General features: G+C 36.6%; 1 protein-coding gene across 1 annotated transcript in view; it reads right to left on the bottom strand.

The window, feature by feature from the left end:
- Positions 1-4191, bottom strand: part of LOC118683038 (uncharacterized) — a 43981-nt gene extending 39790 nt beyond the window's left edge. Inside the window, exon 1 of the mRNA XM_070106279.1 lies at positions 4183-4191. Coding sequence (XP_069962380.1) covers positions 4183-4191 — 9 coding nt within the window. The remainder of the gene's footprint in view (positions 1-4182) is intronic.
- Positions 4192-24681: the final 20490 nt, after the last annotated feature.

Raw genomic sequence — 24681 nt, 5'->3', positions numbered from 1 at the left:
TGTGTGGTGTATATGTAGTTGTTATGTGTTGCAATTTATTGTGTTGGTGTGAATGATTGGTTGTGTGTGTTGTATCTTATACCTTGCAAGTCGGCATGAAGCCGCCTTCTCGATTGATATTAGCTCCAAAGGAAGTCATGCGAAAGCAGTTATTGTATTCAAGGATGTGTTGAAGAAAATGGCTGGAATCGGGATCACTTCCAAGAATGCCAAGCGATTGTATGAAGCTTATCTTCGTGTGTTCACGCGTTGTCTCAATCGGGCATTTTCTCTTATTATATTTCTTATTATATTTTGTCGTTGTTGAATCGGTTCTTGCGTTCTGGAGTCATAGCGTCAGGAAGGAAAACCCGACTTATTTTTATATAGTAGATACTAGGCGCCCTCCGCTGCGCTCCGGGACGCTCGCTTCGCTCGCTCGCCTACGTCCGCCCCCCGCTGAGCGCGAGCTAGCTCGCTCTTATGTTAGTTGATTCTCGACAGCAGCAGAAAACTTTTATATATAATAGAGAGAAAATGCATTACAACTGTATTGAGGAGTATGAAAAGCTCTAAATGGCAACAGATTTGCTTTACTGAGCAACGAGCCCAACGACTATGCGAACTACAGTTATGATGAAAATTTAGATATTGGACCAATGACAACTATATGCCGATATTGCAATGCGTTAAAGTTCAAAAGAGAAACGGCTGGATTGTGCTGCGCAAGTGGATCCATTACTTACACCACCAGAACCACTGAGACCATTGTTCGATGGAAGTGATCCCGATTCCAGCCATTTTCTTCAACACATCCTTGAATACAATAACTGCTTTCGCATGACTTCCTTTGGAGCTAATATCAATCGAGAAGGCGGCTTCATGCCGACTTGCAAGGTATAAGATACAACACACACAACCAATCATTCACACCAACACAATAAATTGCAACACATAACAACTACATATACATAAACTCTAAATGGCAACAGATTTGCTTTACTGAGCAACGAGCCCAACGACTATGCGAAGGGTACCTCCACAGTCAGTAATACCAAACCGCTTCCAATAAATTTGCACGAGTGTAGCTCTAATGTTCTTGTGCCCAAATTAAGTGACATTGTTGCCAAAAAAAAATTTAATATAGTGCCTTGAAAAAAGTTAACCTTGAAGAAACCAAAATACAAACATACACAGAGAAAAGTACTCATATCAAGAAATAATTGATGCCAAATTCTCATCAGCTTAACCCTTAAAAGCCTGATAACTCTGATTAATTAAAAATTTTGATATGTATTATAACGGTCGATTACAAACAACATTTATTCTACGGGCATACCAAATCATAGTGCACCCTACGAAGTGTTGGTGTAGTATGTGGTGATATACACGCTGAAGAAAGAGGATATAACAAAGAATTGCCATAATTGTGGAGGAAATTACACTGCTAATTATAGGGGTTGGCCTGTATTTAAGGACTTGAAGTCGAAGTTGTCGCTCTGAATTTAAGGATTTCACATATCGATAATAAGTTTGAAAATCTTGCGCAATAAGAACTGGGGTCAACATATTCGGTATGTAGAGACTTAAACAGTTATTACCGAATTTAATTAGATACCTACCGAATTTGGATGAAATCGGTATAGGTAGTCCCGAAATCTAAGTTTTCACCTAAATATGAGCAATTTATTGGTTTTCGATTAATGACATTCTATGTGCATGGCAGGGGTTCGATTACGCCCATCTACGAACGCGTCCTCACTTTTTTTCCAAGAAACACGTTTATCAAGTTTCATTAGGATATACCAATTTTTTTTAAGATACAGCTTGCACAGAAGTCCGATTTCAACTCGCTTCGTCATCCTGATCATTTATACATACATAACTCCATATCTCATCATATTAACTTATTTTGAAGGTCATAGCCCCCTTTAGCTTTATTACTTTAGCATTTATTTCTCGTCAGTGAAAATTATACTAAAATCGTTAGGGGTAGAGAAATGGAAGGGGTGATTGCCTTAGTTTTTGACTTTGCTCAGGTATACCTGAAAAGTTATTTTAATTAAATAATAGCAAGGTTATATATATATCAATAAGTATAAACATTTCAAAATCCTGAATATCAGTTATGTAGACCCTAAGGTAAGCTTTCGCTACAATTCATCCATTTGAATAACCATTTTTGACACAAGGGTATATTATATCGCAATTTAGTGCTTAGTTATGGCATTTTATATGTTGCACGGAAAGATGGACAGACAGACATTCACCCGAATTTTAACTCGCTTCGTTATCGAGATCATTTATGTTTATATAACCGATGTCTATCTCGATTAGTTTTAGGTGACACATACATCTGTTAGGTAAACAAAACTATTATACTCTGAAGCAACATGTTTCAGGAGTATAGAAATATGGATGTAATGCTAAATGCAATGAAATGCGCATGGTGGAACAGCAGTGTTGGTTTAAAAATCGATTAAACCACCATGTTTTAGAAGCTCAAGCTACAAGAATAAGTTTAAAGAATCGCAGTAGTGACCTAAATCTGACAGTTATGCAAGGAGCGTTCCAAAGTAAACAGGACTTTAAAAAAAAGACAGAACAAATGGTTTTATCGGCAAAATCAATTAATTTTATTCAAAATAGTCTTCTTCTGCTTTAATACATCTTTTTGCACGGTCCAAAAGCATGTCGAACGAGTGTTTTAACTCGTTGCCCGGAATGGCCGCCAGTATGCCGGTGCAAGCCTTTTGAATGGCCTCCACGTCTGCATAACGCTTTCCTTCCACCGGCAAATGTATTTTTCCGGAAGGGTAGAAGTCGCACGGTGCCATATCAGGTGAATACGGGGAGTGGTTGATTGTTAAAATGTGATTTTTCCATCTTCCATCTTCGTGATATTCGGGCCGAACACGTCGAATACGGCGCACCAAACAAATTGGAACAAATTCTTTGTAGACAATGCCCTTGGAATCATAAAAACAAATCAGCATTGTCTTCACTTTTGACTACTCCAGGCGCGATTTTTTGGGTTTCGGCTCATTTCTCATTTATGTCCTCACGATCACTTTGAAAACGTTGAAACCACTCGTGCACTCTGCCACGGGACAGGCAATCATCGCCATAAACTTGTTTCATCAGTTGAAACGTTTCGGTAAAAGTTTTACCAATTTTAAAACAAAATTTAATATTGGCTCTTTGCTTGAAGCTCATTTTCGCACCTATGACAAAAATATACTGACACTTAAACGCAATAACTTCACTTCCCATAGATGAAATGTCATGAAATTTTTACTGGAAGTCGATAAAGGAGAGCAGATTCTAACGCACTAGTCGACATAAAGATGGCGCCACTAGAGTTTACTTTTTTACTGTTTACTTTGGAACGCACCTTGTATACTGCCCACATCGTTTTACAATTACAGAAGACCAATTTGAAGACTTTTTGGCTCACTAGAAAATATATTTCTAGCAGGTGGTGTATGAACACGTTCATAAAGGTCTAGGTATTCCTATGGTAAAGAAAGAAGTAGAAAACAGCAGAAATAACTATGAACTTAAACTTGGTAACCATTCAAATCCACTGGCTAACGGCAGTTTAGTTTTAATTAGATTTAGGATTTTATGATAATGAAAAAGTTTACCATACAAGTCCTTGATTCAGAACGTTCAGCGTGGTGTATGGAAGCTATATACTATGGTGGTACGATATCGGTGGTTCCGACAAATGAGCATATCGTGAGGATAAAAGAACATGTACAAAATTCCAGGTCGATATCTCAAAAACTGAGGGGCTAGTACGCGTATAAACAGACAGACAGACGTGGCTAAATCGACTCAGCTCGTGATGCTGATCAATAATATATATAATTTATAGCAACTCTGACGTTTATTTCTGTCTGTTACAAACTTCGTGGCAAACTTAATATACCCTTTTCAGGGTATAATAAAAGTAATATATTCAACAATGTGCTTATAACCCCTAAATTTTTAATAATTTTGTCTATATATTTTGCAACATCAAATTAGTTGAATAAAATTATCTTGTTTAATGGCAATGTCACCATTTGCCAACATTTGACATTATGAATTGTTGTGGAAAAGTGTAGGTTTTCCATCGCGCGTTCATCAATATGCCAGGGCTAGATGAGTCGCTGTGACTTAGGGGGGGCACAATAGACCATAGGTCGCGGTGCATACCTCAATCATTATCTAATCTAATCTAAATGACAATGATAGTATCAACAAGTAAGGAAGGGCTAAGTTCGGATGTAACGGAACATTTTATACTCTCGCAAAGTCAAATGGTATACTCGTTTGAGATTTCTTTGTGGATTGGCTGATATTTTCGGTAGAAGGTTAACTATAGGCACTGGGGTCCACATATTTAGTACTTAGGGGCTTGAACAGTTTGGGTTCGATCTAGACAATTTTTGATCACAAGGTGGCATACTTTAAACGTATTATTCACGCAAAGTTTTACCCCGATATAATCATTGTTGCTTGATATGCATAGTGGAAAGTGAAAGAATCAGATGGAATTTAAAATGATGTTCCTATAACGTCATCTCATACCATCCCAGAGATAAAATTTAACGTCTCTGGCGTGGTTAGTGCTTGATTTGTCGCGCTTTTAGTAGTTTTTAACAATACCGTTATATGGGGAGTGGGCGGAGTTGCTACCCGATTTCAACTATTTTCACACTGTGGGTAGAGGTTCTAAAAGCATTTGCTTCCAATGAATTTTGTTATTATAGCTTTAGCATTTTAGGAGATATGCACATTAAACCTATTAGGGGGCGCGACCACACCCACTGTAAAAAAAAATTTAAACTGCAGATGCCCCTCCTTAATGTGATCCTGTGTACTAAATAACAGTCTTGTATCTTATTGCGGAGCTTAGTTATGGCACTTTATTTGTTTTTGATTAATTTCGTTTTGTGGGCGTGGCAATGGTCCAATTACGCCCATCTGAAATACCAACCGTCTCATGGTACCCTGAAACATGTCTACCAAGTTTCATAAAGATATCTCAGTTTTTACTCAAGTTACAGCTTGCACGGACGGATAGACAGACAGACGGACGGACGGACAGACAGTCACCCGGATTTCAACTCGTCTCTTCATCCTGATCATTTAGGTGAACACCGTTAGGTGAACAAAACTATTATACTCTGTAGCAACAGATTGCGAGAGTATAAAAATGGTTTTTCGGTCTACCAACATGTTTCTACAGAGTATTATATCTAACGTTTGTTTGTATCATCTAATTCTAATATAGATAAAAATGATGTAATATACCATATAACATACATATATAAATGATCAGGATGAAGAGGCGGGTTGAATTCTGAGTGACTGTCTGTCTGTCCATCCGTCCGTCTGTTCATGTGTGCAAGCGATAACTTAAGCAAAATTTGAGAAATCTTAACGAAACTTGGTACTTATATTCCTTGGCGCCCAAAGAGGGTTGGTATTGCAGATGGGCGAAAGCGGGCCATTGCCACGCCAACAACATACTATTGATTGAAAACCTATAAATTGCCATAACAAAGCTCTATCATTAAGATACAATGCTGTTATTTAGTACAACGAATTGCATTAGGGAGGAAACTATGGTTGAAAAGAATTTTAAAAAGTGGGTATGAACCCGTCCTCTATTAAGTTCAATGTACATATCTACTACACAAATCAAGCTATAATAAGCTAACGCTATGTGAAAATGAGTGAATTCGGGTTAAAACCCCAACCACTCTCCATAAATGCGCCTGAGATATACAATTTTAGAAAGGAGATGGTACGAGAAGGCGTTATAAGAGCCGGTGTCAAATTTGGACGATGAGAGTGGCACATTTCTATGTCACAACCACGACAACTTTCCATATAACACAATTTTAAATCTCATCTGATTCTTTCACTTTCCCGTATACAAATCAAGCACAAATGAATGTATGAAATAAATCTTTGCACAAATAGTGTTGATGACCTAAAACTGTCAAAGCCGAAGTACAAATATTTAAGCCTCCACATACCGAATATATTCAATATATTATAGAAATTCGGAGAGAACCATTTTCTGATAATAGTATGCCAGTATGTCGAAAATGGGTTAAATCGGATCAATACTTCTTATTAGCCCCCATATACCTTAGCCCCCGTATATCAAATAGAATTTCGAATTTGCTGGTGACCTATACATATATCGGTCAATATGAAAGTTATCTTAATAAATTTGAAAGAGAGTTTTTCTAATAACTGTGAGTATAAAATAATTTTACGAAAATGCTTTTCAGGTATTGATGCTTTAAAGGAAATTAATTAACAGTGCATGTCAATTCCAAGAACTTGAGGGAAGTACTTGCATCTATGGATATTAATACAAGTAGTATAATTTTGCCTAAATTTCTGGATAACCCTATCGAAGTAAATTTAATGTTCCAAATTTACTTTTGTATGCAGGCAAATAGTGCTTTTGTAGAAAATATTGATATTTTTTGTTTTTTAGGCCGTAAGGAGGGTTTAAAATTCCTTCGCACCATATAGGGGTCGGCATCCTACGCAAGTGGTGTACCCACATGTACTCCCCCCTTTTATCATGCATTTTTTTCTTGCCCCGGGACCGCTTACGCATTACTTCAGAGCAAGATTTCCAAGATTTACCCATAGCGGGTCAGTTTCTACTCTCCCTGTGTCCAGGGATGCCTACTGTTTTGTAGCCAGCATCAGGCTGACTATCTTCTATTGAGTGGAATTGGTCGGAGGGTCCGCGTCCATGTCCCTATTCTTGATGCGTAGTATATGTTCCACGTATGAGGTTATTTGCTGCCAGTTTTCGCCGCTAGCTATCATTCCAGCTATTAGGTTTTCCGAGTTTAGTTCTCCAACTTTTTTCTCTAGAGTTCTCCGAGTTTCATTCCATCGATAGCACTTCTGAAGAAGGTATGGTTTGCATCATCGAGTGGTTCGTCTCCGTAAATACATGCAGGGCTCTCGGCTTTTCCCATGTTGTCCATGTATTTTCGAAAATACTCGTGGCCGGAGAGCATCTGTGTTAGGTAGTAGTTCACCTTGCCGTGTTTTCTACTGTGCCATATCTCTATATCTTTGATCAATTTGGCGGCCCATCCATCTTTGCGCTCCCCGGGATGACGCCGCTTATCACTAACACTGCGGATTCGAATACAGAGCGGTAAGCCAAGGCGACACTCAAGGCTGCTGTTCTCTGCACCTTAGCAAGATCTTTCCGTCTATGTTTCACGTTTAATGTATCGGCCCACAGTTCACTACCATATACTAGCACTGACTGTGTTGTGTCCATGAGCAGTTTCATCCTGCTTGCAAGCGGACCTCCGATGTTTGCCATAAGTTTTGAAAGCTACATGGTTATACAAGTATTGGCTGACTTTTTAGCAGCGTGCTGAATTTGAGCCCAGTACGTCAGTTTGTAGTCCATTCTTAATCCTCTAGGTATTTTAGGGTATTCTTCGTTTGTATGGTTTCTGAATGAACTTTCATGTTCATCTCCAACGGGATCAGCTCGGTTTTTCCGCAGCTAGGTTAAGGCTGTGTAAACACAACCATGTCTGTGTTCGCAGCATGACTTGTGTAAGTTTGCGTCTGGCTATGTCGGTTTTACGAGCTGCAGGGCCCGATCTAAGGGGGCCAGAGCGGCACAAAATAAGGGGCGGCAAAATTTACTTATTCCTATCTTTCGACCTTTTGTTCGATATTTTAAGTAGATTTATTTTTAACAATTAAGTAAAAAAGTATTTAATAAGGTTTAATTCTGATTTGCTTTTTTACTGTTGCGCTAATTTATTTTTGTACCGACACTTTAATAAGTCGAAATTTAAATTTAGTTAGTTTGATACCATTATTAAGAATTGTCTCATTAGTGATAAGTTCTGAACTCCAAGTTCGGAAATTTGTCGGATAATATTTGATATTACGGATATTATACAATCCGAAGTTTTAAAAATAATTTAGTTTGAATCTTTTTCCCGATACCGATAATTCTGATACGATACTGATATCGGGTAAAGTATCGATACTTTTGAAATTTTGTGGAACACTAAGAAGAAGAAACCAACTAGACTAGAACTTAGAAACTAGAAACTAGAATACAAAAAAATTTATCCGAATTTTCTGCTGATTTTAAATTTCTGAACTGGCAACTTTCGGTGTATTTTACGTTTGGTGGGGATTTCCCTCAAACTTTCGGAGTAATGCCCTTTAGTTAGATTCGTACAACGCGGAATTCCTTATATATCATATAAAAGCAAAAGGTTGTACTAATTTTCCATTGCTTATTTAAAAGACTCCTAGTAAAAATGTTCTGCCCAGAGACAAATTTTCGTCATATTCGTAAATAATGTAGTGGTTAGAGATTTTTATGCGGCAGATTAATCATATAAATATTGAAGCGCGTGTACTACGTAAGTACCTATCTATTTTATAAATTAAATTGTAATACGTAAAAAAGTACGTAATATTGTACACACCTTGCTAAAAAGTGTACTTACTTTTTGTTTCTTAAAGTAAATAGTAAAATAGTTTTAATGCTGATTTCACCATCTCCGGATAGCCTATTCGTCAATTAAATTTTCAGTCTTAGACAAGTTGTTGTATGGGTTTGACAGTTCTTATTTGACAAATAGGCTACTCGGGACTATAACAGGTGGTGAATTTAATTAATTTGATATTGACCGCAAGGTATGTTAAAAATGTTTCAAGAGGTATGTACATTTATTTCATATTTTTATTTTTTACCGTATAGAATGGCTGACGATAGATCACGCATGACACCAATATAAAAAACGAAGATCTGAAAAAGACGCAAAGCGACAACAGCAAGCAAGGGGCATTAGAGTCCTTTTTAAAGAAAGGCGAGCTAAACAAACGATCATCACCCATACCAGAAACCGGCGCTATAGCTGAGATTCTGCTTAAACCTCGAGAAGAACATACGTCCGATTCCAATATAATCTGTGAACTTGGTGCTTCTACTTCTGGGTCAAGCGCTATTACAGCTCCTATTGTAGGTGAAGGTGCTATTGTAACTCCAAGTCTTTCTAGATTAACAGACGCAGAAAGAATATATTTGGTAAATATAGGTTCTCCAGACCCACTGTATGAATTTGAATTTCCACAAGATATCAATGGTCGGATGTTTACTTCATGATACTATTAGATAAAACTTAATAACGGTGAAAAAATTGGCTTGTATATTCTGTGGCAAAAAATTCGTTGTATTATTTTTGCTGTAAAATTTTTAATAGAACTACAACTTCCGGTCTATCTGAAGATGGCTACAAAAATTGGAAGTATGTAGGTGATATGCTTAAACCTCATGAAACATCACAAAACTATGTAAAAGCTGTCAAATCTTGGGTAAAACTTTCACGTAGGCTCAAATCGTGTCGTACGATAGATGCCGAGTCACAGAGAATAATTAAATCAGAAATAGACTACTGGAATAGAGTATTGTTACGAATTGCCTCAATCATCAAAATTTGGGCTAAAAATGGCTTGGCTTTTCAAGGTACTTCTGATAATCTGTATCAACATTACAATGGTAATTTTTTAAAACTAGTAGAGTTGTTAGCCGAATTTGATCCCGTTATGCAGGAACATGCACGCAGAGTTTTGAAAAAATATTAGAAACAAGCAACCTACTTAAATAAAACAATTCAAAATGAGTTTATTATACAGTTTCAGACGGCATAAAAAAACATATTATGGAAGCTATCATTACATCGAAATATTATTCTATTATTTTAGATTGTACTCCAGACACTAGTAAAATGAGATGATAATTAGGTAAATTTCTAGTATTCAATCCCAAGACCATTCAAAAACGTCAGAGATTTTAATAAATAAAAGTTTTTTAGGATTTATACCAATCGAGAAATCTACAGGTCTGGCACTAACAGCAATTATCGTGAAACAATTATCAGTACTTGGATTGTCTTTAGAAAACATAAGAGGACAAGGGTACAATAATGAATCTAATATGAAAGGTATTGAAAGTGGCTTCCAAGCCAGGATTAAAAACATCAATCCACGGGCATTTTACATTTCTTGCAGTAGTCATTCTTTAAACTTAGTGGTAAACGACATGGCAAAGTCCTCACTAGTGTCACGAGATGGGAAAGTCGAATTGAAGCAATAAATCCACTAAGACATCAAATAGGACAACGATGCATTGTTTAGCGTTTACCCAAACACAGATATGGATACCTCCACATGAGACGAAGCTTCACGTTTGTTGAACCAAATCAACAGTTTAAATTTTTATGTTCTATTATAATTTGGTACGAAGCTTTGAATCGCATAAGCCCTGTTAGTAAATTAATGTCCGTCATTAAATTACTTAAAAATACAAAAGATTTCTTTGAAAACTTACGTTCTGATGAGTATTTTACTCAAGTTCTTGAAAGCGCCAAAGCCTTAGCTTCTGAAACTGATTGCGAGGTGTTAGACTTTGAAAATGTGGCTAGATCTCGTGCACGATCCAAGAAAAAGCATTTTACTTATGAGTGTGTTGACGAACCAATCAATGTGCCTCGTCAAAAATATAAAAATTAAGGAATTCTTCATATTATGGATACAGCCATAAACTCTTTAGAATTAAGATTTCCCCAGATTTCTGAGCACAGTAAACATTTTGCTTTTTTGTATAACATATATGCCTTAAGAGAACTCCCAAAAGATGAATTGTTAGAACTTTGTAGGAATATTGAGGCTGTTTTTACTCATGAGAACTCAAGCGATATAAATGCATTAGAACTTTGTGAGGAGTTGTCAGTCCTTCGTATTTTTTTAAATAGCAATTTATCTCCTCAAGATGTTTTAAAATTTGTAACAGATTTAAGATTTGATCCAAATATCAGTATTGCGTTCAGGATCCTTTTAACTTTACCAGTAACAGTTACAAGTGGTAAAAGAAGCTTTTCTAAATTATAAATAACAAAAAATTATATGCGATCCACCATGCCACAGAATAGATTATCTGGAATGGCTATGATTTCAATAGAACACAAGGTTTAAGACAGTTTAAATTTATCAGATGTTAATCAAAAAGTGCGAAGGAAATTACTATAATTACGAGGTAGGATTAAATATTATCTGAAAAACTGTTTGATTTTTAGTTTCATTATTTTAAAAAATAACTGATTTGTTTTGTAGTAACATAATTGTTTTTTTATCAGTATTAAATTGTTAGACAAATCTTTTGTTGTGTCTTTTTTATACGTACCGTATGAACCTTAACTTAAATTATATGAACCGATTAACTATAATAAACAATTAAACAGCTTGGTCCTAATTTTTCTAACTTCTGAAACGATTTTGATGAAAAATGTTTAATGTTCCTTTAGTTAAAAGGCAACATTAGTAATACATAGGCAACATTAGCCCGAAACAGGGAAAAATAGCACAAAGGAAAAGAGGTCCATGCGCAGCAGTGAGTCGTAATAGGTTGATGATGATGATAATGTTGAAAAGTATATAACTATATCAATTTCTGAGAAATTCCTTATAAAGACATATATTGTATACTTACTAACATAAAAACACTCACCAACTTTCGTATAGGTACTTCTTCAAAAGGTCCAATAGACTGACGTGAATATTATAGGTAGGTATAATCCCAAAAATATCACGTATTTTGTGTAGGTACTTGTATACTTAGCATCCCCCAACAAAACTGGCTTATTACTTACAAGTATATAGCTTTGCGTATGCAAAGGGCGGCGAAAATGATCTTCGCCCGGAACGGCTAAATAGCTAGATCGGGCCATGACGAGCTGTTATGACGGCAGCGATGTCGTTAGCGTACCCAACGAGGTAGCAGTCGTCTGGCATTTCGACGTTTAAAATTCCGTTGGAGCTGACGTTCCATAGGTCTGGTCCAAGTATGGATCCCTGTCCTGCTCCGGAGGTGATTTCTTTTTTTTGAGTGTCGCCATTTTGGGCTATATATAAATACGAAGGACTAACAACTCCTCACAAAGTTTTAATGCATTTACATCGCTTGAGTTCTCATGAGTAAAAACGGCCTCAATATTCCTACAAAGTTCTAACAATTCATCTTTTGGGAGTTCTCTTAAGGCATATATGTTATACAAAAAAACAAAATGTTTACTGTGCTCAGAAATCTGGGGAAATCTTAATTCTAAAGAGTTTATGGCTGTATCCATAATATGAAGAATTCCTTAATTTTTATATTTTTGACGAGGCACATTGATTGGTTCGTCAACACACTCATAAGTAAAATGCTTTTTCTTGGATCGTGCACGAGATCTAGCCACATTTTCAAAGTCTAACACCTCGCAATCAGTTTCAGAAGCTAAGGCTTTGGCGCTTTCAAGAACTTGAGTAAAATACTCATCAGAACGTAAGTTTTCAAAGAAATCTTTTGTATTTTTAAGTAATTTAATGACGGAAACAAAGTCAACATCTTTACTTTGCATTAATTTACTAACAGGGCTTATGCGATTCAAAGCTTCGTACCAAATTATAATAGAACATAAAAATTTAAACTGTTTAATTTGGTTCAACAAACGCGAAGCTTCGTCTCATGTGGAGGTATCCATATCTGTGTTTGGGTAAACGCTAAACAATGCATCGTTGTCCTATTTGATGTCTTAGTGGATTTATTGCTTCAATTCGACTTTCCCATCTCGTGACACTAGGTAGGACTTTGCCATGTCGTTTACCACTAAGTTTAAAGAATGACTACTGCAATAAATGTAAAATGCCCGTGGATTGATGTTTTTAATCCTGGCTTGGAAGCCACTTTCAATACCTTTCATATTAGATTCATTATTGTACCCTTGTCCTCTTATGTTTTCTAAAGACAATCCAAGTACTGATAATTGTTTCACGATAGTTGCTGTTAGTGCCAGACCTGTAGATTTCTCGATTGGTATAAATCCTAAAAAGCTTTTATTTATTAAAATCTCTGACGTTTTTGAATGGTCTTGGGATTGAATACTAGAAATTTACCTAATTATCATCTCATTTTACTAGCGTCTGGAGTACAATCTAAAATAATAGAAAAATATTTCGTAGTAATGCCAAACTGTATTAATAAACTCATTTTGAATTGTTTTATTTAAGTAGGTTGCTTGTTTCTAATCTTTTTCCAAAACTCTGCGTACATGTTCCTGCATAACGGGATCAAATTCGGCTAACAACTCTACTGGTTTTAAAAAATTACCATTGTAATGTTGATACAGATTATCAGAAGTACCTTGAAAAGCCAAGCCATTTTTAGCCCAAATTTTGATGATTGAGGCAATTCGTAACAATACTCTATTCCAGTGTTCTATTTCTGATTTAATTATTCTCTGTGACTCGGCATCTATCGTACGACACGATTTGAGCCTACGTGAAAGTTTTACCCAAGATTTGACAGCTTTTACATAGTTTTGTGATGTTTCATGAGGTTTAAGCATATCACCTACATACTTCCAATTTTTGTAGCCATCTTCAGATAGACCGGAAGTTGTAGTTCTATTAAAAATTTTACAGCAAAAATAATACAACGAATTTTTTGCCACAGAATATACAAGCCAATTTTTTCACCGTTATTAAGTTTTATCTAATAGTATCATGAAGTAAACATCCGACCATTGATATCTTGTGGAAATTCAAATTCATACAGTGGGTCTGGAGAACCTATATTTACCAAATATATTCTTTCTGCGTCTGTTAATCTATTGTCACGTGGCTAGGTCGACATCTAAAATAGATGTTGATTGTGTAGAAAGACTTGGAGTTACAATAGCACCTTCACCTACAATAGGAGCTGTAATAGCGCTTGACCCAGAAGTAGAAGCACCAAGTTCACAGATTATATTGGAATCGGACGTATGTTCTTCTCGAGGTTTAAGCAGAATCTCAGCTATAGCGCCGGTTTCTGGTATGGGTGATGATCGTTTGTTTAGCTCGCCTTTCTTTAAAAAGGACTTTAATGCCCCTTGCTCGCTGTTGTCGCTTTGCGTCTTTTTCAAATCTTCGTTTTTATACTCTCGCAACCAGTTGCTACAGAGTATAATAGTTTTGTTCACCTAACGGTTGTTTGTATCACCTAAAACTAATCGAGTTAGATATAGGGTTATATATATATAAATGATCAGGATGAAGAGACGAGTTGAAATCCGGGTGACTGTCTGTCCGTCCGTCCGTCCGTGCAAGCTCTAACTTGAGTAAAAATTGAGATATCTTTATGAAACTTAGTAGACATCTTTCTTGGTACCGTGAGACGGTTGGTATTGGTAACCGCTAACGCTATATTATTTTATCTCTGAGATGGTATGAGATGACTTTATAGGAACCGCGTTCAAAATTAGTCAGTGGGTGTGGCACAGCCCACTTTTAGGTGAAAACCCATATCTTGAGATCTGCTCAACCGATTTTAACCAAATTCAGTGCATAACGTTTTGTTCATGTTTTTATGTCATAGTGCGAAAATGGGCGAAATCGGACTACAACCACGCCTATTGCCCATATAACACCATTTTAAATTCCATCTGATTCTTTCACTTTCCACTATGCAAATCAGGCAACAATGACTGTTTCGGGATAAAACTTTGCGTGAATAATGCGATTAAAGTATGCCACCTTGTGGCCAAAACTTATCTAAATCGAACCAAAACTGTTTAAGCCCCTAAGTACTAAATATGTGGACCCCATTGCCTATAGTTGACCTTCTACCGAAAATATCAGTCAATCCACAAAGAAATCTCAAACGAGTATACTATTTGACTTTGCGAGAGTATAAAATGTTCGGTTACATCCGAACTTAGCCCTTCCTTTCTTGTTTATATTGGTGTCATGCGTAATCTATCGTCAGCCATTCTATACGGTAAAAAATAAAAATATGAAATAAATGTACATACCTCTTGAAACATTTTTAACATACCTTGCGGTCAATATCAAATTAATTAAATTCACCACCTGTTATAGTCCCGAGTAGCCTATTTGTCAAATAAGAACTGCCAAACCCATACAACAACTTGTCTAAGACTGAAAATTATTTTATAATTGACGAATAGGCTATCCGGAGATGGTGAAATCAGCATTGAAACTATTTTATTATTTACTTTAAGAAACAAAAAGTAAGTACACTTTTTAGCAAGGTGTGTACAATATTACGTACTTTTTTACGTATTACAATTTAATTTATAAAATAGATAGGTACTTACATAGTACACGCGAGTTACATATGCGAATACATATGTAAGTACAAAAGACAATGAACCAGATAAATTCGACAAGTTCATCACGGAAATAAGTCAGACGGCAGGAAATTAATAAAATTAATGTTGACACAGTTTGTATTGCATTTTCGCAATAAACCAATAAAAGAGCTCATAATGTTTCCAAGATTTAGAATAAGAAATTCGGTAATTGTAATTAGTGCTTAGTAAGTAAAATTATAAAATATTGTAAACTGAATGGTAAAAAGATATTAAATAAAAATTCAGTCTTGTTCTGACGCTTAAACTTAGCACAGCGTGTCTTTTTTTTTAAAAACTTTCGATCGCCGGTCTATTTCGTAAATGGCGCAGTCGGTAGGATCCTAGTGAAAGTAAAAGGATCCAGTGATACAAACCGCGTTCGAAAACTTTTTAATTTGTCTAAATATAAAAGTGACTGTTTAAAAATAATTAAAGTTAACACCACTCGTGTGCAGTGAAAACTCAAAAAAACGAAAATTGGAGTTAAGCCACCAATGTGCAGTGAACACTTATAATTAAATTTAAAGCGAACACCACTCGTGTGAACTGAAGACTCAATAATATAAATTGAAGTTTACGCCACCAAAGTACAGTGAACACTTATAATTAAAAGCAAACCACTTCAAGACAAATATCAAGAAATCGTGCAGTGACAATTTTCAAAACAAAAATTTTTTCACCACGATTAATTCAAGAAGACAACGCGCATTTGACGAAAGAAGGATGGCAGAAGAACAAGCTCAAATACCTCCGGTGCAGCTAGTGGAAGAGCTGACCAGAAGAGAGCAGCAGCTCGAACAAATGAGACAGGCTTACATCGAATTACAGCAAAGGCAAATAGCAAATGACGGCAACTTGCAGAGGATAATGAAAAATATCACGCACCTACCAACGTTCACAGGAACTGGAGAAGTGACGATTAATTCTTTTATGAGCAGCGTGGAGTACCTACTATCAACAATTCGAGATGAAGAGACTCGGAGAGAAGCTACCAGGGCAGTGTACTACAGGGTAATCCAAGGTAAAAAAAAACGTAATAATCAACATCCCTCAACCTGATGACTGGAACCAAATCAAAAAGGCGCTGAAACTTCGCTATAAACCGAATACAGAACCACATGAAATATATAGAAAAATTTGCAATTTGAGAATTAATTCGGTGAGTGAATTGGCAATAGAAACACAAAATATCAAATATAAGGCAGGCAAAATTAAGGTGTATTATAGAGGAGATGCAGGAATAGATTGAAGTAATGTGGACAGTTTATTGGTAAACACTGTAAAAGAAATTACACAAGGGACATTATTAGACAAAATTTATGAAGAACTTTTTATGTAAGTCACATACAATCATAGAAATAATGACGAGAAGACGATACGAGGACAGTTGTATTCGGACGGAATTTAAAAATTTAAAAGGACGGAAGGACAGTTTAAACCAAATAGGGGGTACTACGAAAATAAGAATTTTAACAAACGTACAGGATATGTTGACCAAAATTCAGGACAATTAAGACAAAACCACAATTTTGTTAGTAGAGAATACCCTAGACAAGGTAAGGAATACGGATTCAGAGAAAATATATCGGCACAAAGAAGGCCAAGTCCAAAACATTTTTCCCAAGAGGGGCAATATCAAAATAATTCAGGTCAGTTCAGTAGCCTCCAACAGGTAGGAAACCCTAGGCCAAATTCCGGCCAAAATCGCTGGAATCAACTTAAGCAAGACCGAGGAGAACCTATGGAAATAGACAATATTCAAAGAAATCCAATGAGGCAAGAAAGATCGCATTTTGAATCAAACTTATGTGAATGTCAAAATAATCAAGTTAACCAAGGCCAAAATGTACCAGAGCAAAATTTTTACGAAGAACATAATAATCAAGTTAACCAAGGCCAAAATGTACCAGAGCAAAATTTTTTCGAGGAACAGCATCGGACTGTCTTCCCACCATAACGCTCACAATTAAAAATAAAAAATATATTGCTCTTGTAGATACTGGAGCCAGCATAAGCTTGATCGATAGCAATATAAACGATTTCCCAAAAATTTTTTTAAAGCGACCAATTATATTTAGAACAATAACAAAAGACGATGTTATTAAATACGAGGTGATGACAGATGCACCTTATGAATTTAATCTCCCACATTATGCGAAAATAAAATGGAAAATGACTCAATTGAAAGAACGAAAGTATAGTTTTATTATAGGAGTTAACCTACTCAACTGTTCTGAGACAATAATAAATTTAGTAGACGGATGCATAATGCTTAACCAAAGGATAACACAATTTAGAAGCAACCCTTATTTGAACTTAGATATATGCACGCTAGAAGCAAAGGAATTCGATTGGGATAGAATACAGTTAAGTCATTTAAATGTAGAAGAAAAGGATGAGGTAAAGAAAGTTTTAAAACGATTTAAAAATCTTTTTTTTAAAGAAGGAGACCAATTAACAAATACAACAGCGATTTTACACGAAATCAAAACAACAACGGACAGGCAAATAAACAGTAAATTATATAGATATCCTCCACAACATGAGGCAGAGGTACGAAAACAAATCAAAGAAATGGAAGATCAGGGAATTATCAGAAAAAGCCACTCGCGATATTCCAGTCCATTAATTGTAGTACCTAAGAAAACGGACAATTCAGGGGAACGGAAATACAGGTTCGTGATTGATTACAGAAAATTAAACGAAGTAACTATAGACGATAAATATCCTTTACCGAACATAGAATCTATTTTAGACAAATTAGGCAAAGCGCAATATTTTACAACCCTAGATTTGGCTAAAGGCTATCACCAAATTTTAATTAAGGAGCAAGACAAGGAAAAGACGGCATTCGCTACACCCCACGGACTTTACGAATTTAACAGAATGCCATTCGGGTTGAAAAACGCACCCGCAACGTTCCAACGTTTAATAAATGAAACATTACGAGATTTCATCAATAAAACATGTGTAGTGTACCTTGATGATATTCTAATTTTTAGTACGTCTCTACACGAGCATATAAAGACAATCACAGAAATATTCAAAACCTTAGAGCAAGCTAATTTAAAATTACAAATTGACAAATGTAATTTCATGAAAAAAGAAACGGAATTTTTTGGACACATTTTGACGGAAAACGGACTTAAACCAAATCCTGATAAAATAAAAGTTATAGAAACACTACAGTTACCCAAAACGGAGAAACAAATAAAAAGTTTTTTAGGAATAACAGGATATTACCGCAAATTTATAAAAGACTACGCAAAAGTAGCCCAGCCCATAACAAAATATCTAAAGAAAAATGTAAAAATAAATGCAAAGGATCCAAATTATATAGAGGCTTTCGAAAAACTCAAAAAACTAATCAGCTCTCATCCAATTTTGAGATACCCTAATTTTGACAAACCATTCACTTTAACCACAGACGCATCAAATTATGCGATTGGGGCGTTCTTTCTCAAGAAGGACACCCAATATGTTACATATCGAGGACCCTAAATAATCACGAGAAAAATTATTCCGCGACAGATAAAGAATTAAAATACACACCGAATGAAGTGCATAACAATAAAATAGACCCAGAAATAGTTAGAAAAAATTTAGAAACAAGAAAAAAGGAAATTTTAAAAAAATTGAATAAACAAAGAGAAAACTATGAAGAGAAGAGACAAGAAGGATTTTTTAAAAATTACAAAGCCCTTAGACATAAAGAGCAATCAAGGTATAAGAAAGAAAATCTGAAAAATATACATCCTTGTAACATCAAGAAAAAGATTGGTGAAGTGGAATCGAACCTCAAACACCTCATTTTCAGTCTTCTCTGCGACAGAACTGTCGTAGCGGAGTGGGGTAGTGCTAAGTCAACCAGAAAGGTAAATAGGGGAACTCCGCAAGGAGGAGTACTCTCCCCTCTACTCTGGATCTTGGTTGTAAACGACCTACTTATAGAACTCGAGGAGCAAGGCTGTCGAGTGATAGCCTATGCTGATGATGTGGTTCTTATGGTTAAAGGTAAATTCCTGAATACCGTCTATGAGCTCACCGAAGGGTACCTAAACGTGGTATCCAACTGGGCAAACAGTAGCGGCCTAGCCGTCAACCCAAGTAAAACCGAAATGGTTTTATTCACTAAGAGGTATAAGAACCTCCTTCGGGGGTTCACGTCTTCAACCTGTTGATAAGGTGAAATACCTAGGGCTCATCCTGGATAGAAAGCTTTCTTGGAGGCCGAACATCGAGGAGACAGTCAAGAAGGCATCGGTCGCCTTATACTGCTGCAGGGGAGCTATAGGGAAAAGGTGGGGACTCTCACCAAAGGTGGTGTTCTGGCTCTACGAAACCGTAGTCAAGCCAATACTGTTCTATGGTGTGTTCGTCTGGTGGAAGGCGCTCAAAAAGACTACCCTGGCTAAAAAGCTTGAGCGAGTCCAAAGAGCGGCGCTCATCGGAATCTCCGGTGCACTGCGAACAACACCAACGATAGCTCTCAACGCTATATTAAATATAGCACCCGTGGACATTGCCGGTAGGTGCATTGCTGCGAGGTGTGCTATTAGGCTCAGAGAAGCTGGGCTTGTGAAGAGGTCCGAACAAGGACACGCCGCAATTCTCTCCTCCTTCACCTGCATTCCTGAAAATTTGGATCACTGCGTCACAGAAGCCTCTCGAGGCGGCTTTTTCTCTGCTCATATCCCGACGAGGGAGATGTGGAGGGGAAGAAGCCGCTGGAGAAGAGGCGCGGTGAGTTTTTTCACGGATGGGTCGAAGCTAGGAGGGAAAGTTGGAGGGGGGGTTTTCTGTAAAGAGCTCTCCGTCAATCTTTGCTTCAGGCTACCGGACCACTGTAGCGTTTTTCAGGCGGAAGTGGCCGCGATCAAGGAGGCGGTAGAAGTACTGTTACGTAGTGTAGCTTCGTTTAGAGAGGTGAGCATTCACTCCGACAGCAGAGCGGCAATACAAGCCCTTAGTGCGCGAACCGTGCATTCAAAGCTAGTCAAGGAGTGTCTGTCCTCGCTAGAATTAGCATCAGGCTACTTCAATATCAGCCTCGTTTGGGTACCTGGTCACAGCGGAATCGCTGGGAATTGCAAGGCCGATGAGCTGGCCAGGGGGGGTACCCTTGCCCCGCTCACATCGTAATGGGATCGAGTTGGTTCTCCACTAACGTCTTGCATTCTCGCTCTGGACCAATGGACCTCGCAGGAGCTCAGCAGACGCTGGTCGGCGACCAGCTCCTGCGCGACTGCGCGATCCTTCTGGCCGAGAGTGGAGCGCAGGAGGTCCAATGGGAACTCATGCGGTGCGGCTTAGAATACTACCCGATGGCAGTTGTCAAAGCTGTATGGAGGAGGGTAAAGTGGAAACATCCCGGCACTTTCTCCTCCATTGTCCGGCTTTTGCTAGGTTGAGATTGAAACATCTCGGCAATCATACTTTTGGCGGTCCAGAAGATCTGGCCGAAACAGATATTGGCCATCTCAACAAGTTTGTCATAGGCACAAAGCGCTTTGCGACATGTAAGGGTCTATTGATCCGGCTCATAGGAGTTTTGGGTACCACAACGGACCAGCGTTTAAGCTGTCCAAGTGTGATCCTTCTTAGGATCGACCCGCTAACCTAACCTAACCTAACCTAACATCAAGAAACCATTAAAATTTGCAGATGCTCATTGCAATACTATTGATATGGACACATCCGAGTTATGGACTATTGACAACAACGAAATTGACTGAGCAGACAGGATTCGTAGACATACAATTGCGGACACAGGACATAGTTAAGGATACAGACATTGTAGTACACGCAATTAACATAGAAGAAATAGAAAATATTATTAATGACATGACAGACAATATTATTCTAATGAAAGCAAGTAATAAGAACATACTACAAGCAGAGTTGTTAGAGGTAAAGAATAAACTAAAGACACTAATACCAAAGGAAAAAGACAAAAAAGAGGACTAATAAATGCGATAGGTACCTTATCTAAATGGACATTTGGCACAATGGACGATTATGACAGACAGACTATTGAAAATCATTTCCTACAGACAGACAAGAAAATTACCGAACAAATACATGTAAATGAACATTTTGATTTAGCTATAGAACAAATAAAAAATATTGTAAAAAGCGATAGAAAAGAAATTGAAAGAAGTGTTAATTCTATAAATAAAAGAATAAATGAAGAATACAACATATGTATTTAGAACAATTTACAAAAATTCAATTGATAAAAAGTAAAATAGAACAAATTCAAGACAATATTGTTTCAGCTAAATATGGCATAACTCATCCAAACATTTTAACTAATTATGAAATTACCAAGTACCAAATTGATTTTAATAAATTAAAATTTTTGCAATTAGGAATAGCAACTTTTAACAATACTTTCTTAATACTTGGTATTAAAATTCCAAAAACATTCATACAAGTCACCATAAGAAAAATTGTACCATTACCAAATAAAGATCAAAAGGAAATAGAAGCAAAAATAGAAGAAATTTTCACTTACAAAAACAAAACAATGAAATTTGAAGAAAATAAACATTTTAAACAATTAAAGCCCAGCACACATTGTATGTTAATAAAAAATTGTAAACTAATAACAAGCAAAGACTTAGAAATTATAGCGTTAGATGAAAAAACGGTAATGATTAAAAATTCAGTCAATTTAATTGTTAACAACACTTGCACTAAAATAATTTTTTACTCCAATTCAACAACTGTTCAATAGAAATTAATGATTACTACTTTTCTAATTTAATTGAAAAAGTCGAAGGAAATATTATGAGCTTAAAATACGATGATTTTAAAAATTTTTCAGAAAAAATTACCTTTGAGAAAATACATGAAGAAAATAAGATAAATGTTGAAAGCATTTCTAATTTAAAAGTTCACAATAAAGTAATTTACGGGTGTAACATTTTGCTAATACTTTTGTTAATACTAATTTTTGCCATTTGGACGACAAAGCTAAGATATGTCAAAATATATTTAAATAAGCGAATTCAGTAGAATTCTAATCTAAAAGGGGGAGTAGTTACATATGCGAATACATATGTAAGTACAAAAGACAATAAACCAGATAAATTCGACAAGTTCATCACGGAAATAAGTCAGACGGCAGGAAATTAATAAAATTAATGTTGACACAGTTTGTATTGCATTTTCGCAATAAACCAATAAAGAGCTCATAATGTTTCCAAGAGTTAGAATAAGCAATTCAATAATTGTAATTAGTGCTTAGTAAGTCAAATTATAAAATATTGTAAACTGAATGGTAAAAAGATATTAAATAAAAATTCAGTCTTGTTCTGACGCTTAAACTTAGCACAGCGTGTCTTTTTTTTTTAAAAACGTTCGATCGCCGGTCTATTTCGTAAATCGCGCGCTTCAATATTTATATGATTAATCTGCCGCATAAAAATCTCTAACCACTACATTATTCACGAATATGACGAAAATTTGTCTCTGGGCAGGACATTTTTACTAGGAGTCTTTTAAATAAGCAATGGAAAATTAGCACAACCTTTTGCTTTTATATGATATATAAGGAATTCCGCGTTGTACGAATCTAGCTAAAGGGTATTACTCCGAAAGTTTAAGGGAAATCCCCACCAAACATAAAATACACTGAAAGTTGCCAGTTCAGAAATTTAAAATCAGCAGAAAATTCGGATGAATTTTTCTGTATTCTAGTTTCTAGTTTCTAAGTACTAGTCTAGTTGGTTTCTTTTTCTTAGTGTGCCACAAAATTTCAAAAGTATCGATACTTTACCCGATATCAGTATCGTATCAGGATTATCGGTATCGGGAAAAAGATTCAAACTAAATTATTTTTAAAACTTCCGATTGTATAATATCCGTAATATCAAATATTATCGGACAAATTTCCGAACTTGGAGCTCAGAACTTATCTCTAATGAGACACTTCTTAATAATGGTATCAAACTAACTAAATTTAAATTTCGACTTATTAAATTGTCGGTACAAAAATAAATTAGCGCAACAGTAAAAAAGCAAATCAGAATTAAACCTTATTAAATACTTTTTTACTTAATTGTTAAAAATAAATCTACTTAAAATATCGAACAAAAGGTCGAAAGATAGGAATAAGTAAATTTTGCCGCCCCTTATTTTGTGCCGCTCTGGCCCCCTTAGATCGGGCCCTGCAGCTCGTAAAACCGACATAGCCAGACGCAAACTTACACAAGTCATGCTGCGAACACAGACATGGTTGTGTTTACACAGCCTTAACCTAGCTGCGGAAAAACCGAGCTGATCCCGTTGGAGATGAACATGAAAGTTCATTCAGAAACCATACAAACGAAGAATACCCTAAAATACCTAGAGGATTAAGAATGGACTACAAACTGACGTACTGGGCTCAAATTCAGCACGCTGCTAAAAAGTCAGCCAATACTTGTATAACCATGTAGCTTTCAAAACTTATGGCAAACATCGGAGGTCCGCTTGCAAGCAGGATGAAACTGCTCATGGACACAACACAGTCAGTGCTAGTATATGGTAGTGAACTGTGGGCCGATACATTAAACGTGAAACATAGACGGAAAGATCTTGCTAAGGTGCAAAGAACAGCAGCCTTGAGTGTCGCCTTGGCTTACCGCTCTGTATTCGAATCCGCAGTGTTAGTGATAAGCGGCGTCATCCCGGGGAGCGCAAAGATGGATGGGCCGCCAAATTGATCAAAGATATAGAGATATGGCACAGTAGAAAACACGGCAAGGTGAACTACTACCTAACACAGATGCTCTCCGGCCACGAGTATTTTCGAAAATACATGGACAACATGGGAAAAGCCGAGAGCCCTGCATGTATTTATAGAGACGAACCACTCGATGATGCAAACCATACCTTCTTCAGAAGTGCTATCGATGGAATGAAACTCGGAGAACTCTAGAGAAAAAAGTTGGAGAACTAAACTCGGAAAACCTAATAGCTGGAATGATAGCTAGCGGCGAAAACTGGCAGCAAATAACCTCATACGTGGAACATATACTACGCATCAAGAATAGGGACATGGACGCGAACCCTCCGACCAATTCCACTCAATAGAAGATAGTCAGCCTGATGCTGGCTACAAAACAGTAGGCATCCCTGGACACAGGGAGAGTAGAAACTGACCCGCTATGGGTAAATCTTGGAAATCTTGCTCTGAAGTAATGCGAAAGCGGTCCCGGGGCAAGAAAAAAATTCATGATAGAAGGGGGGAGTACATGTGGGTACACCACTTGCGTAGGATGCCGACCCCTATATGGTGCGAAGGAATTTTAAACCCTCCTTTCGGCCTAAAAAACAAAAAATATCAATGTTTTCTACAAAAGCACTATTTGCCTGCATACAAAAGTAAATTTGGAACATTAAATTTACTTCGATAGGGTTATCCAGAAATTTAGGCAAAATTATACTACTTGTATTAATATCC

The sequence above is a fragment of the Bactrocera oleae genome, chromosome 3 (genome assembly GCF_042242935.1).
Source record: "Bactrocera oleae isolate idBacOlea1 chromosome 3, idBacOlea1, whole genome shotgun sequence".
In the NCBI taxonomy this organism is placed as follows: domain Eukaryota; kingdom Metazoa; phylum Arthropoda; class Insecta; order Diptera; family Tephritidae; genus Bactrocera; species Bactrocera oleae.
This window is presented reverse-complemented; position numbering and strand designations above follow the sequence as displayed.